Here is a 17,285-nt window from a genome sequence, read left to right as displayed (position 1 = left end):
TTTTTTATGTGAAAACGGTTTTTCCATTGAAGTGACAGTTTGAGCGACAAAACATTTTACAGTTTCAAAATAGGAAGAGTTTGTTGCTAACATCATCTACTTTGTTTTTTAATTTGCATGCATGTATGAAATCATAAGTCAAGACTAGTTGCATGCGTCCCTCCTCGGCCACATCACACTGAGCTTGCATGTATGTGTGATTAGAGAAAGAAGTAGGCGTTCAAATATGTTGCCTATCTTTCGATCAGTCGGAAGTTAGCACGGTCCTAAGATGTTTCTGATTGGGTTTTGTTTATGCACGCATTGTTTAAGAAATTAACAATTCGCATGTTATAGTATCGTAGTATCATCGATCCATGCAAAGATTGTGAGGAATACGTAAGTTCATTTATACATAGACTCTTTCAACCAACCACCAAGAAGAGATCGATCACATCATCTGCAGTTGTGCACCCATCGTACATGCATGCCAATAATAAATAATCTACTTGAAGAAGTATGGGAGGTCGAGCACGTAGAGGAGGAAGTAGGCCCAGATGGCGCCGGAGACGCCGCCGAAGAAGAAGCCTCCGGTGAACTGGGACCAGCCTTCGGCGGTCTGCAGCTTGTCGGCCTCCTTCTTGCGGCCGGTGAGCGTGAGGGCGGGCGCGGTGGAGGGCGCGCCCTCGTTGAAGGAGGCGACGCCGTACATGGTGAGGCAGACGCTGAGGATGGAGACGAGGCCGATGGCGCCGAGGGTTCCCGCCTGGCCGTGAATTGGCGTGTTGCGGAGCGGGCCGGTGAGCGCGAAGGGGCCGACGAGGAGGTAGCCGTGGGCGAGGCCGACCTCGATGCCACGGAGGAGCGGGCTGACGGCGGTGCGGTACGCGGGAAGGTTGGAGAGGTACCACGCGACGAGGGGGCTGGACGTGACGGGCGTCTCCAGGCTGCCGATGAATGGGTCGCCGTTGATGGGCTGGACCACCTGGTACGTCCCCTGTTTGACACAAGAATATGTATGAGATACAGGAAGACTTGCAAGTTAGAACAAAGGAAAAGTGTGGTGAATCGCTTAATTTTAGCTCTCTCTTGCATGCAATTGCAACTGACCTTGTCGGACTTGACGGCCTTGACGACGAAGCGGGGCCTCCTGGTGAGTGAAGCGCCGGACAGTCCCCTCGGCTTGGAGCACACCAAGCCGCTCTTCATCACCTGGCTTGCCATCGGAGGAGCATATGCAGTAGCCATCTCGATCTCCTTCGACTCCCACACGCTCAACTCTGCTCTGCCTGCAGCTAGAAATGGATGGATGTGTTACAGGAAGAAGATTTGTCCGGATGGCAATATGTTTTAGTGGCTCCAAGGCAGAGGGGAGAATCTGCCTCTTGTTGGGCGGGCCCCTGCATACGAGATATGGTCCGGAGCTGTGTGGCTTTCATTGGCTGCAATCCTATCCCTTATCCGAATTTTCGGATTCTGTCTGCGTGTCACTCTGTGTGTGGTCTCTACTTGTCTATGGCTGTACCCAAACCAGTTTTTTGCTCCCTTTCTGCTAATTTGTTAATATAGCCGAATAGCAACATAAGATTGTAACTGAAATATTCTGATATTTAGATTTTGTAGTGCAGACTGAATGACTAATACAAGACATATATAAAAGAAAATATGTAAAACACACAAACATGTATGGGCAGCTGATGAGCCAAAATCTGTAGGTATGGTAAAATGAAAAAACGTTAATAATATAGCTTCTACATTTAGAGGATTATTTAGGAAAAAATGAGCAAGATATATAAATAAAAAATTTAATTTTCACCATTCAATACACTAGCCTCGGCGTGTTCCTCAACGATGTCTTCTGTCCGCCAGGGTGGACATGGGTTTTGGTTAATGCTCAAAATTTCAAGATTTACCATGGTCACCAGATATTTCGGTCCCCCTAGGTAAGTGGTCATTTCAAGCGAAAAAATCGAATTTTTTGAATTTGTTGAATTCAAATGCACAATGTATAGTAAAGTATGGCAACACCTCACAACACTCGCGTAGACAATGTTCCACTGAGCTAGTAGCTCTTTTAAGATAAATATAAGTTCAAGGCTATCTATATCTATTTTGAAAGAATTTGAATTTATAAATTTCGTTCAAAATTTGCTTGAAAATTCGTGGTAACCACATTTACCGGTCCCCTTCAGTAAAAATGCCTCATTTCGTAATCAAAACCTTGGACATGACTGCAAAACTGGGGTTAAAGGCAAAGGTGTCCCTCGCTCGTGCGGCCGCAAGCCAAGGCCACCTCTCTCTGTTGGATCGCCCACCCTCAGACTAATAGGTTGTCAGTGCATGGACGCAGGGGCTCGACGTGGAGGGTTGTGGTGGCATGAGCTTTGCAATGTGGACTGGATTCATCTTGCCAATGCTATGGCACCTGGACTCAAAAGATCGGCTGGTGCAAGATGTTATAGCGGCAGCAGCCATGTCGGCAGCAGAGCTCGTGCCCGATGGTGGTGCGACCACGTCTGATCATCATCAGCGGTGGGATGGATATTTTGAGGGCTAGTCTTCGCAGAGGCAGCCGCCTTCGGTTGTCATTGAGGCTAGGGTGGAGTCCCTTCTCGGCCACAAGCAATTCCCACGGGCTCTCCAGATCCAAGCGACCAAGCCAGGCAGGACGCAGTTGTTGAGGCCGGGCGGGGTCGCCGGTGTAGGCACACGGTGCAGAGACTTTGCCGGTTGCTAGTGGCGCAGCAGCATTGCCAGTAAAGGAAATGAACAAGAAGATGGATAGGAAGGGGAAGGAGCTAGCAAAGGTAAATGTGCGGGGCATATTTTTCTGTATTTTAATGGCATTTTCAGATAATAGGTTAGCAATCTAAAATGTACTTATTTTAGTGATATTTTCATGTGATGAATGTTTTGACAATCTATTTTAAGGTACTTGACAGTGGCAGTAGCTTCAGTCCAAATATTTGTGGCGGTGTTACGCCACATGCCACTCATCAAGTTGGAGTGAATTTCGTGTGTGCAGTATTAATATATATGGACTATGTATATTGGTTTGCATATTAAAATTTATGCTTTGCCCTACCTTCAATTTTTTTTCCTCTGCAACTGATGGCAGTGATACGAAATTTCAATTTGTTTTGTTTCTTCCGAAAAGGACAAAGGAGACTCCCTACCGCTTTTATATTCCGCCAGGATCGCGTCCAGTCTGATACATATTACAGTGGAACACTGAACAATTGAAAAGGAGCAAAGGACTTCAGCCTTATATTGGTCTCGATATCCCACTTGCGTCTTGGCCAGTTGTTCTGAACCACTAATTCTTCTAGGACCCTCATGTGCTGAAAAACTCTGTGAGGTTTTCATTTGGATGTGATAAAAGTTCTCACACACAAGATATCATAGTTTGGTCTGGGCCAGATGTTTTAGACCTTACAGCTATGACATATTTGTCTTTGGACCTCGCTAACTTCCTGATACCTCCTACTCTTACACTTGGTCATGGCAAAATACCATCTCGGGATTCAATAACCTGACCAGTACTTTTTAGATAGATCACTAAAAGACAGTATGATCGATCAAGATTTCAAACCCATTGGTGTGGAACACATGGGTTTCGGGATTGTGTTTGTAAGTGGTGTTTGTGTGTGGGTTGATAAATATGGAGAACGGATAGAGGGAGAAAATGGGTTCCTTTTATGCACAATGGAGGCAGAAGCAATTCGCATTGGGCCTTGAATAGTACTCCCTCTGTCCCAAAATAAGTGTCTTAACTTTAGGACAACTTTGTAATAGAGTTAGTACAAAGTTGAGACACTTATTTTGGGATGGAGGGAGTAGGTTTTTTTAGGAAGTCCTTAATTTGAGTTAGTAGTGCGGACAAGCAACTGTTAATAGGCGTGTATCATGCTACTTGGTTCTTTAGCAATACCCTCGCTAGTGTTTGTTCTTGTGTTTGATGTTCTGATGACCTTGCGGTAGGTATAGACCCATGAGTCATTGGTTCTAGAGCAAATGTCAAATGCCATGTACATTGATTGTGCTGGTACAGCAGGACTAACGCCATCAACACGTGTTGATTTCAAGATGATTGGCCCATTAAGTTGGTACATCTGCACTGTTGTATTGAAGATGATTTATAATCCTCCATGACATCGGAGTATTTCACGAGCTCGGTGGGTTTACTCCCAATGAAGAAGTAAAATGGTGCTAGAGCAACAGATTTCTTAGTGATGTTAATTGTGGTCATTAAGCAAGCTAGAGAGGCTAGTGCAACACCACACCACATGTCGTCCAGACAAGCTAATCAGCCGATTACTCCCGAATTATATACTACTAGTCATCAACCTGTGCGACAGCACGGGCTAGTTGTTAAGATAAGACCTTATAGTATAATATTTTTGAAAATATTGATTATATTTAAAATAACTAATTATTAACTCATATGATTTGTATTAAGACGTTGAAAGCTTAACTATTACAAAAATCATTTAACAATACACCCAAATAATATTTGAATTTATTCAACATGATGATAGTGTTTTGGTACCTCAGAATATGAATGTTTTCTTTCACATGAGACAATAGTTCATGCAAAAAAAAATTATTTATGCAGAACAAATGGTGGGAACCAATTGCAGAACAAGTAATGTTTCGGAAACCATACAATTGTGGGAACAAATTAAATAATATTATGATATTTACAAACAACCACATACTACTGTATTATAGTCTTGCCATTCTACAAAATAGCTAAATAAACATTATCCCATGAGTTTCTGAAATTTTCTAAAATCAGAAATAGATGGTTTCTACATGCATACTAATTGTACATTATCAAAGTGGAAACGCTGAAAAGTTGTAGAAAGTGAGGATCACAAACACAATCAGCCTATGCGTATTTCATCCAAAAGAATTAACTTACGCACACTCTTGCACCTCTGTTAGTTGTGACGATCAAAATAACCAAGCCTCATAACTGTCACAATTTTCTTCAATTATCGAAAACTTTTACTATCAAATACAGCCATACAAAAAGCTTTAGTATAATATCGTAATATCTTTCTTTACTCCACCAGTAGAAGTCAGTTAATCATTTCTCCTATCCCATAGATCAAGTGGAATTGCTATCAAATATTACAATTGCTATAAAGATCAAATGCATCGTAGTTGATGCTAGTGTCATGAGGCGCACACCACTTTATAAAGTACAAAACAGAACTGGACTAAACAAAAACCATGGTGTAAATGTACATGTTGCCTTGCTATGTAACTTTCAGAAATAATGATCTAAAATAGATCTAAAAAGGCGCACCAACAGGCAATTCCTTCTAAGGTTAAACTTAGCAACAACTTCTATCTGATGGCTATATATACATTCTAGGTTTTGGATATGTTGTTGGTGATTCATGCCAGGAATTAAATGGGTATCATATGGATTTATTCAACAATAATTACGTGACATAGAGAATTGAGAAAATGAGTAGATTAGCACTTTATGGCTAGGAAGAACATATTTCAAATTTGATTCTAAGATAGGAATATAATTTGTGGGACAAAAGAGTTAACAACATCTTTTACATTTGATTCCATGAACATATATACTCTCTCTGATGTAAAAAAACCCTCTCTTTGCGCCCCAAAAACTCGGATGAGTTGGGACATTGTAGAAGCTAAATACATGTGAGATTACACCATGAGGTCTTCTGAACAAATTATAATCTGAATCATCCAGTCCTATTTAAGAAAGGGAAATATGAGGCACGTGGTAGCTAGTACATGCTTCTTCTCCTGCGTGTTTCATAGAAAAATGATTATTGGGCAATTGAGTGCTAACGACCATGGAGTAAAAGGCATAAATATGATTACACTGAGCGTGGAATTTGTATATTCTCTTTCACAAAAAAAGAATTTGTATATTCCAAGATATAATTTATCCAGTCCAGATGACAATTCTTTTTCTAGGGAAAGATAATATATATGTGAAAGACATTTTTTTATTTGTTCTAGATACATCGCCACTTATATATGTCTTGCAACAGTTTTTGGGACACAAAAAAGTATTAAAGTCTGAAGAAGCTAAAAAGGGAATTGTTGACTAACCTATAAGGATGGACACATACTGGAAGAAGTATGTCCTAGAAGATGCACTTTGGGTACATGGGCAGACTGCAGCACAACACCTTGTACTTTTTGCATGGGGAAGAGTTAGAACTGTAAATCCGCTGATGATGTTGCACACCTGCTGTAAGCTTGATTAATGCACAGTTAACAATCTCGTAAGACAAATTTTCCAGCAAGTAGCGAGCAATTCACTCACATAGAGAAGATCGAGAAGTAAATTCAAACCTTGTTGATATCCCCAGCTCACTATTTCGCAATCCCCTATTCATAACATTGCGGTGCCTACTGAATTGGTCACAGCTCGTAATCATTATTTCATAATCCTTGTCCAGAACTAAATTCCATCAATGTCGAATATCCCCGGAATCTCTCACTTGGGAATGACCTGGAGGACACGGGGAAGCTCAATGTTAGCAATAATAACCACGATCTATATTTTGTAGACCCCGCAACAACAAAAAACAGGGAAGTTACCTGGCAAATATGTATAAGTTCGACCGAGAAATAAGTATTGAACATTATAAATATGTATATGTATAAATTTGAAGTTCTTAATTATACATATGTATGCAGACTCATATTCTTACACATTTTTTAAATTTTCCCTCTCATTGGAAGATAACATTATACGATGCATGCATATGTGCAGAGGTATAAGTGGCTGGCTATAAGATATTGGTCTGAAATATGGCTAAGATTAAAAAACGCAAGTCGTCTTGCTCTTCTAACCAATTCAGGTATTTAAAACCTTTAGCGCAACAATCAACCACACATCAAGTATCATACAGAGAATGAAAAATATTTGATGGATAACGCTGCCATCATAAAAGAATATTAGTCTAGCACATGATCACTACACAAAAATGCATCCAGAGCCATAAGGTCTGCAACCCGGCACCACCTGCAAGTAGTATATACTGTTCCCGATTTTTGTTCACAAAAAGGTTCAGAAACACAATTGTAAATCTGTTGAGGAGGACCAATTACCTAAGGTGAGCGTTATTATTACTACTGTTTTTGTGAAGAGGGCATCAGCGCCAACAGTGGCCAGACTAATTATTCGTCATCCCCACCAGCAAGATGTGCTTGGCTTGCCCCGTCTTATGTGGTGTATCATCTGCTCAGCTGATTCGCAACTTGGCAAGATGGGCAACAGAGAAATTAAGTGCCCGCATTGGCCTTCAAGTGCATGCGCGGGCCTGCGGTGGCAACCTCCAGATTGGACAACAGCCGGGAAAGAGTCCATTAGAGCGGTGCCATAGAGAAGATGCAGAGGATCAATCAGGCTGGGTGATGGAGGTCGGGAGGACGGCAGGGGCGTGGCGCAGGGATCGTGAGAACTTGATAGATGAGACATTACGGTGAAGGAAGAATAGTTATGTATGGACTCTAGACTATATTCACGGGAGAATAGTAGTTTTTTGCGTGAGGAAGAGATGACGCTCAGTTTTTTTTCTAGGCAAACATAGAGAGACCAAGAGGAGGATGACTCACCTTTGGGTGAGGAGCAGATGATGCTCAGTTTTTCTTATAGGCAAACATAGAGAGACCAAGAGGAGGATGACTCACCAACGTGGGATAGGAGGAATCTTATTTTTTATCCTTTTTTTATCCAATGGCTACACGCACATCGTATATTAATTGGATGGCTGGAATTTCTTAATTCTAAGGATTACTCTAGACTATATTCACGGGAGAATAGTAGTTTTTTGCGTGAGGAGATGACGCTCAGTTTTTTTCTAGGCAAACATAGAGAGACCAAGAGGAGGAGGACTCACCTTTGCGTGAGGAGCAGATGACGCTCAGGTTTTCTTATAGGCAAACATAGAGAGACGAAGAGGACGAGGACTCACCAACGTGGGATAGGAGAGCAGGACTCTTATTTTTTATCCTTTTTTGATCCAACGGCTACACGCACATCGTATATTAATTGGATGGCTGGAATTTCTTAATTCTAAGGATTAACGTGGTGCCTCGTATCCCCGCAAAAAAAAAACGTGGTGCCTCGTATGGTGCATCAAATTAGTAAATATAAGATACACATAAACAATTATAATGTTGTTAATTGTGGCATTTTGTCCTTTTGTAGTTCCACAATTATAATGCTAGTGTTTGAGGTGTATGCAATGGTATATAGCCAATAGTAGACGCGTGCCCAGATCAGTGATGTGGCTGATATTGAAGATCTCGTGCAAACTTCAAACTCGTGTCATTAAAAAGAATCCCCTTTTCATGTCCAGTTCGCTGGTCTCCCCATACATACACACAGGCAGGCAGGCACGCACGCATGTGCGCCTTGCACACACACATACACACTCAGACTTCATGAGCACTGCCCCAGAAACCAACACATGTACGTAATATGTTTGAAATCTGGATAGGTTAATTTTTTTTTTGATCAATCAGTTGGAAAAGTAGCCAGCTGTTGAAACTGAATTCAAAATAAAATCCCTGATGTGACTCCTCGAGTCGGAGTGCGAGGCGCCCGGAAGTTAGCAAGAAGCCAGAGCAAGTGAAATGGTGCAAGGGATTATGGAAAACCTTGGCAAGATACAACTCTGATTAGCCGCCACGACATCGATGTGTTTGAACACTTCTTCAAGGCGTCATCCATCATGGCCTAGCTGCACAACCTACATATACACCACCCTAAGAACCGAGCACTCATGCCACGAATGTATTCCAGCAGGTACTTCTCCGACATGCCACAACACTCAAACTAAGCTTCCTCCACATCCGGGAACGCCACCTCGCCTCTTCCTTGCAGCAGCCGTGGTGGTGGAGTTCATAGGAGACATCGAAGATGGTGCACTGGAGCATGTACTATGTTCTATGCATCTATTCTCAATGATGTCGGTGCTTGATGTTGCCTTGCCATCGGAAGAACGAGGCCTCCATGGGCATGGCGAACACACATCCCTCTCTGTTGAGAGGCGAAACCATAGGTTGTCAGTGCCGCTTCCGCTGTTTCTACGAGCTTGTGACACTGGTCGTGCTAGTGCCACCGGTATACCACATTTGTTATGCTAACTTGCCTAGTTGTGAAGATCAGAAGGACATGTGGGGCAGGTTGTGGATGATTTTGCCGTCGGCGGCTGGCTGAGGTCTGTAGCCCAAGGACAACTACGTAACGAAGTAGAGATGAAAATATGACATACTAATTAATAGGTATAGTTACAATATGGACCGAGTATTAGAAATAGACGTATATAGCCTAAATAGGTCTAAATACACAGTGACATACAATACCACGGAAGACGTATGTGAGTTCTGGCCGTACCCTCTCACCAAGGAGGTAACCTTGCAATATCCACCATTGATATTTAAAGACGGGTGTGTCGAAGCAACTCCCTTCGTAATCTGGAACTTACTAGTAGAGGTCAATGGTCTTAATTCAACGAAATGTAGATAATAAAATTGTAGTTCTCACATCTTTATTTTCGAACACACAAGCGCTGAGTCATGATTTAGTATAGTCAATTAATAGATTAGTCAACGGGCCAAATATAACAAGTGGTTGAATGGTTAGAGAGGTGATGGTATGTAAAGGAAAGCTTCGAGCCACCACCTTCAGAAAGGAAACAACACAAGCGACCGTCGCTATAACCTCATCAGAGATTTAGGACGTGTTTGGTTGCCCGCATCGAGCCCAACCAGGCCCGTGCGGGAAGAGAGAGGCCTGTTTGGTTGCCTGATTTTCCTGTTGGGCCTGCATCGCACGCTTCTCAAAGCAGTCCAGAGCATGGCTCGCTGGAAACGCTCGGATCGGCAGTTTCTCGCGAGCCAGGCTGAGTGCGGCGCGAGGTCGCACGGGTGGGAGCGAGGCGAGGGCGAGGGGGGATGGCGGGAGATGGAAATCTGGCGCGCCGTCCTGGCGCCAAATTAGCCTCACCCCCCTTTCACTCGCTCACCCATAGCCACTGCCCCCCTTTCTTCCCTACTGCCTCACCACCGGCGGCGGCTGCGATTTCACATCTGCGCTATAGGCGGCGGCGGCAGCGGAAGAGGCGGTGGCGTTTGCGGCAGATCTGGTGCTCCCCTTGCTGTTGGCCACCGTCTGGTCGACCTAGTCTGTGCCATGGCTCCCCCTACGTCGTCCTCGTCTCCGATGCCGGTAAGCAGCACCCCCTCCCCCCTTTGTTAGCTCAGTGGTTAGGCCATTAAGCTAGGTGTAGGATCGATTTCCCACTGAACGAACCGTCGATGGCGACTAGGTTATGGACGCACGGATGAGGCTGATAATCCAGGCAGCAGCACTGATTAGTGTGATTCAGGCATGGGTCATGTTCATGCACCAAAGAGCTGTTCGTCGTGCTGGGAGACCTTTGATCCGCTATGGTCCATTGTTTCCCCGGGAATAGCAGAGGATCCAAAATCTGAACTACTGTAACACCCTGAGAATCATGCTACAGTAACCCCCTGTGATTAAGCTAATCATGTTGCTAAACAGGGCTAGATCACATTATAAATAAAAATAATTAGTTTAATTAATCTCTCACTGACAGGTGGGCCCAGTAGCTAATTAACTAAAGATTAATTAGTTTAATCCTCTGTTAACCCACTGTCTATGACAGGTGGGTCCCCCTTGTCAGTTTGACCAGTCAACCCGAACTGTTGACCGCTGACGTCACTCCTACGTCATGCTGACGTCATATCCCTTTTTCTGTTAATTAGATAATTCCAGAAATTCAAATAAACTTTGAAAATTCATATCTTTTAAACCGTAACTCGGATGAAAATGTTTTCTATATGAAAGTTGCTCAGAACGACGAGACGAATCCGACTACGCAGTCCGTTCATCCACCGCACCTCCCTAACCTATCGAACTAGCAACTTTCCCCCTCCGATCCGTCTGTCCGAAAACGTGAAACATCGGGAATACCTCCCGGATGTTCCCCCCCTTCACCGGTACCACCTACTGTCGCGTTAGGACACCTCTAGCACCGCTCATTGTCATGTCACGCATCGTCATGCTTATGTTTGCATTGTATTTACTGTTTCTTCCCCCTCTTCTCTCCGGTAGACTACGAGACCGACACTGCTGCTGCCCAGTTTGACTACGGAGTCGACGACCCCTCCTACTTGACAGAGCAATCAGGCAAGCCCCCCCTTTGATCACCAGATATCGCCTACTCTAATCTCTACTGCTTGCATTAGAGTAGTGTAGCATGTTACTGCTTTTCGATATCCTATTCTGATGCATAGCCTATCCTTGCTACTATTGTTACTACCTTTACCTGCAATCCTATCTGCTTAGTCTAGGATGCTAGATTTCCATCAGTGGCCCTACATTCTTGTCCGTCTGCTGTGCTATACTATCGGGCCGTGATCACCTGGGCGGTGATCACGGGCATATACTTATATACTATATACATGACACATGTGATGACTAGAGTCGGGTCGGCTCGTAGGAGTACCCGCAAGTGGATCCTTGTGGCGGAGCGACAGGGCAGGTTGAGACCGCCTAGGTAAGAGGTGGGCCTGGCCCTGGTCGGCGTTCGCGGATACTTAACACGCTTAACGAGATCTTGGTATTTGATCTGAGTCTGGCCATTTGGTCTATACGCACTAACCATCTACGTGGGAGTAGTTATGGGTATCCCGACGTCGTGGTATCAGCCGAAGCTCTTTTGACGTCAGCGACTGAGTGGCGCGCGCCGTGTTGGACTGCTTTGACGTAACCGCCGTGATCGTGTGGGTTGCTAGGTCTGCTCGCGGCCGCGTTCGCAACGTGCAGGTGTGCTTAGGGCGATGGGCCCAGACCCCTGCGCGCATAGGTTTAGACCGGCGTGCTGACCTCTCTGTTGAGCCTAGGTGGGGCTGCGACGTGTTGATCTTACGAGGCCGGGCATGACCCAGAAAAGTGTGTCCGGCCAATTGGGATCGAGCGTGTTGGGTTATGTGGTGCACCCCTGCAGGGAAGTTTATCTATTCGAATAGCCGTGTCCCTCGGTAAAAGGACGACCCGGAGTTGTACCTTGACCTTATGACAACTAGAACTGGATACTGAATAAAATACACCCTTCCAAGTGCCAGATACAACCCGGTGATCGCTCTCTAACAGGGCGACGAGGGGGGATTGCCGGGTAGGATTATGCTATGCGATGCTACTTGGAGGACTTCAATCTACTCTCTTCTACATGCTGCAAGATGGAGATGTCCAGAAGCGTAGTCTTCGACAGGACTAGCTATCCCCCTCTTATTCCGGCATTCTGCAGTTCAGTCCACTGATATGCCTCTTTACACATATACCCATGCATATGTAGTGTAGCTCCTTGCTTGCGAGTACTTTGGATGAGTACTCACGGTTGCTTTTCTCCCTCTTTTCCCCTTTCTATACCGGATTGTCGCAATCAGATGTCGGAGTCCAGGAGCCAGACGCCACCGTCGACGACGACTCCCACGGCACTGGAGGTGCCTACTACTACGTGCAGGCCGCTGACGACGACCAGGAGTAGTTAGGAGGTCCCAGGCAGGAGGCCTTGCCTCTTCGATCGTTGCTACTTTTGTGCTAGCCTTCTTAAGGCAAACTTGTTTAACTTATGTCTGTACTCAGATATTGTTGCTTCCGCTGACTCGTCTATGATCGAGCACTTGTATTCGAGCCCTCGAGGCCCCTGGCTTGTATTATAATGCTTGTATGACTTATTTATGTTTTAGAGTTGTGTTGTGATATCTTCCCGTGAGTCCCTGATCGTGATCATACACATTTGCGTGCATGATTAGTGTACGGTCAAATCGGGGGCGTCACAACTACATCTACAACTGCAATGATGTCGAGGCTCTGTGGATGCTTAGAATGAAAAGAGCACCATTTGCCAGGCTTGTCGAGACCTTCAGGAGCAGGGGGCTGTTACAAGATAGCATCAACACCAGTGTCGAAGAGCAAGTGGCCATGTTCCTCCATGTTGTTGGCCATAACCAGAGGTTCAGGGTCATTCACAACACGTTCAGGAGATCAATGGAGACCATCTCTAGGTACTTCAAGCAGGTGCTTTATGCTGTTGGGGAGCTTAGAGGAGAGATGATCAGGAGACCATCTGGCCAGACTCCACCCAAGATTCGCGGAAGCCCAAGATGGTATCCATACTTCAAGGTGAGCATTGACAATATACACTTTTCATGGCTTGATATGGTTGTATTGTTCAAGTTGAGCACTAACACAGGCTTGTGATGCCATTTTCAGGATTGCATTGGGGCAATAGATGGTACTCATGTCACTACCAGAGTTCCTAGGTCACAGTCTGCAGCATACAGGGGGAGGAAGCACTACACAAGCTAGAATGTGCTTGCTGTTGTTGACATTGATATGAAGTTCACATATGCGCTGGCTGGCTGGGAGGGGTCAGCGCATGATGCTAACATTCTCACAGATAGCATGAGTCGACCTGATGGGGTCAACATCCCCGACGACAAGTTCTACCTTGGAGATGCTGGCTATGCATGTCGGCCGGGTATTCTTTCACCCTTCAGGAAAACAAGGTACCATCTCAACGAGTTCTCAGGTAGGAACTATCCTAGGACTGCACAGGAGCGGTTTAATCTCAGACACTCCAGCCTTAGAGTAACTGTTGAGAGGGCATTTGGAGCTCTGAAGAATAGGTTTAAGATCCTGGATCAGAAGCCATTCCACCCATACTACAGTCAGGTTTAGCTAGTTCTTGCTTGTTGCATTCTGCATAACTGGATCCTCCAGTGGGGCTTTGATGAACACGTGCCTGAGGAGGAAGATGTCGAGCCTGACGATGTTGTTAGCTCCGGCCATGGTGTGGAGGCATTTGACAATGACGCTTGGAAGAACAAAAGGTTGGAGTGGGCAGAGGCGATGTGCCTTAACAGAGGTTTGAAGAAGATGGAAGAAGAACAAGAAGCAGCAGCAGTACCAGAAGCAGAAGCAGAAGAAGAGAGGAAGAGGAAGATCTGGTAGCACCGATGAACTATCCCCTATTTAGCCAATGGCTCTTAATAATTTGAACTGTCATTTGATAGTAGTTAGGATGAACTGCCATTTGTTAAAGTAGATGGCGCTACATGTTCAGATTCTGTGTGGTAAGCTCACCACTAGTTAGAAGTGATGACAACACCTTATGCAGGTTGCAACCAAACACCATGTCATATGTGCGCCTAATACAATGTGGGCAACCAAACGCCGGGTCGAAAATGGTTGTCTCATGCAATTACGGACATGCAGGCAACCAAACTATGTGCATCTGGAGTTTTTTGGCCTGCATCCCCTCAAACCGGCTCAATAGAGCCAGGCTCGCCGGGCCAGGCTGAGTCGGCAATGTAACCAAACACGCCCCTAGTGTTTCCACTTGAGTGTGCATACTCATCACTGAAGCTGCACCGACAATCATCAGTTGTCCGGATACCGACACCTCGCTAGCCGGATATCGTAGAAGGAGATATCAAAAGGCAAAGTCGCATACAACCTTGCCTCCGGCACTATCGCACCACCTTCGATCCAACAACAGTAGGCAAATCATGACACCATCACCAGAGCCAATGTACATCAACACCGGCGGCAAACATGACTTGAAGTCTCAGCATGACTAAATGCTTCCAAAAGAGACGCATGTGTCACCTCTCGAGCCGCATCGAACCTGATCTGTTGGTGGAGGGGGTGTCCCATACTGCTGCCAGCCTTCAAAAGGTTGTCGCCACGTCAACACCCGGTCTCTGCATTGTCCACACGACCACGGATGATGCCACAGTAGAAGAACCAAGGCTGCCGCCACAAATGCCAAATTGCTGCGCCACCGGGATGGGACGAAGCCGCACCAGCCACCGGCACTAGCGCGCTGCAGCGAGACCGCCGCCAAAGACGGCAATAGATAAGGAAGCCACCTAATATCCATTGCGCTCGGCCCCTTCCTCTCTCCACCGCCCATGACCGCGGTGAGGAGACGCGCCGCCCTGGCCTTTGTGCCGCACAAGGGGAAAAAACATGTTTGCGTCAGGGTGTGTTAGTTTGTGGGCGTCACACAAACTCAGGCTGTGTTCCAAGATGCAAAACTAGCTGGTCCTGTACTCCTAACGTCCGGAATTACATGACGCCAAAATGAATGTATCTAGATGACGAAGGTAAAGGAAGGGGCATTTCTTCTAAATTTTGGTTGGTCTGTTTTAGTTTTTTCCCTTCATCCTACTTCGCACAACTTGGCTCTCATCTCTCCACACGAACAAGAAACCATCTGAGATAAAGCTGCCAACACCTCCAAGAGGAAGAAAATACGAGGTGTGTCTCAGGCATGGGTTCACCACTGACATGCGGCGCTCCGTTACATAGGCGGTAGCGCTGAGCGGGCCTCATCTTAGATAAAACGAGATCAGTGAGACACGAGAGATACAGATTTAACGTGAAAACCCCTTATAGAAACCACGGATACACAAAGGCGCAATTCACTATGATGGAGGACTATTACAAGCACGAGACGATAGGCCGTCTTTAGGTGAGACTACATGAGTATGCATGAGGGTAATTGGATCATAATTTAACAAACGTTTGTACTACATCTAGTCCAAGACGGTACTATAATTGGATCATAATTTAACAATCTCCAGCTTGAGCCAAATGATCCCTCCAGTAGTCAAAGAAAGTACTCCCTCCGGTCCTATTCTCATATTAGATTTGTCTGTAGTCAAACCTCGTAAAGTTTGACCAACTTTATAAAAAGACACTAAGACTCACAATGGAAAATCAATATTATTAGTTGTGTTCCAACTTAATTTTCATATCGTATAACTTCAGCGTTGTAGATGTCGTTCTTTTTCATATAAATATGGTCAACTTTACGAAGTTTGCGTTCCGACAATTCTAATATGCAAAGTGAAAAGGGTAGGATGGAGTGAATAACTCCATCCAAAAATCAGTATAAACATCTTGTGCGTCAAAGTCCATAGAACTAGTGAGAAATGTCAACTAAGCCTGAGCAAAGCTCAAACTTATTAGTAGGAACTGGCTTTGTCATCATATCAGCAGAATTATCATTGGTACTTGTTTTTCATACCTTCAAATCACCTTCAGCAATAACATCTCGAATATACTGATATCTGACATCAATGTGCTTTGTTCAGTCATCATACATTGGATTCTTTGTAAGACACATGACACTTTGACTGTCAGAAAATATTGTAGGGCAAGATGAATCATCACAAACCTCAATGTACATACCTCCCAACAAGATAACTTCTTTGCATGCCTCGGAAATAGCCATATTATAATCGGCATCAGTTGTGGAATAACCTAGAATAGACTGCAAAGTTGCTCTCCAACTCACAGCGCAACCATCAATGGTCAAAACATAACCTGTGAGCGATCTTCTCTTATTCAAATCACCAGCAAAATCAGAATCAACAAAACCAACAAGTCCATCTCTAGATTTGCCAAACTGTAAATACACATTAGAAGTACCTCGCAAGTATCTGAAAATCTGCTGAACTACTTTTGAATGTTCTTTTCCAGGATTAGCCGTGTATCTACTAACAACACTCAATTCATATGATAAATCCGGACAAGAACAAACCATGGCATACATAAGTGAACCAACTGCACTTGAATAGGGAACTCTAGACATGTACTCAATATCAACATCTCACTCGGGACATAAGGCTGATGATAAATTGTAATGTGCAACTAACAGAGCACTCACCGACTTGGCATTATGCATATTAAAACGAGCAATAACTTTATCAATATATCCCTTCTGACTCAGATATACTTTTCGAGAAGGCCTATCTCTGGATATTTCCATTCCAAGTATTTTAGTTGTTGCACCAAAATCCTTCATCTCAAATTTATTACTCAATTGCATCTTTAGTTCATTAATCTATGTCATACTCTTTGCAGCAATTAGTATATATCAACATAAAGGAGCAAATAAATAGCTCACTAGTAGAAAAAGGGTCAAATGTTCAGCTCATTAGTCCCGGTTTGAATTTGAGTCGGCACTAATGTGACCATTAGTGCCAATTCCAACCACTAGGCGGGCCTCTCTCATTAGGACCGGTTCGTGCCGAACTTTTAGCACCTAAAGAGAGTGGTGGCAGGATGTTGTCAGACTGGGGCCCCTCCAGCACCTTTAGTACCGGTTCGTGCCTCGAACCGGTACTAAAGGTCGTCCTATATAAACCCTTCGTCCACCCGCACTCTGTTCTTCCCCCTTTCCCCTCTCCCTCTCCTA

General features: G+C 44.7%; 1 protein-coding gene across 1 annotated transcript; it reads right to left on the bottom strand.

Moving 5' to 3' along the window:
- Positions 1-368: 368 nt before the first annotated feature.
- Positions 369-1,404, bottom strand: LOC109739150 (photosystem I reaction center subunit XI, chloroplastic). Its single transcript, XM_020298241.4, has 2 exons — positions 1,090-1,404; positions 369-976 (listed from the first exon to the last, which is right to left on the bottom strand). Exons 1-2 carry the CDS (start codon positions 1,225-1,227, stop codon positions 485-487), a joined length of 630 nt encoding a protein of 209 aa, XP_020153830.1. The 5' UTR covers positions 1,228-1,404; the 3' UTR covers positions 369-484.
- Between the last annotated feature and the right edge of the window lie 15,881 nt (positions 1,405-17,285).

The sequence above is a fragment of the Aegilops tauschii genome, chromosome 3 (genome assembly GCF_002575655.3).
Source record: "Aegilops tauschii subsp. strangulata cultivar AL8/78 chromosome 3, Aet v6.0, whole genome shotgun sequence".
In the NCBI taxonomy this organism is placed as follows: Eukaryota; Viridiplantae; Streptophyta; class Magnoliopsida; order Poales; family Poaceae; genus Aegilops; species Aegilops tauschii.
The sequence above is the reverse complement of the archived record's forward strand: the minus strand, read 5'-3'. Positions and strand labels throughout refer to the sequence as shown.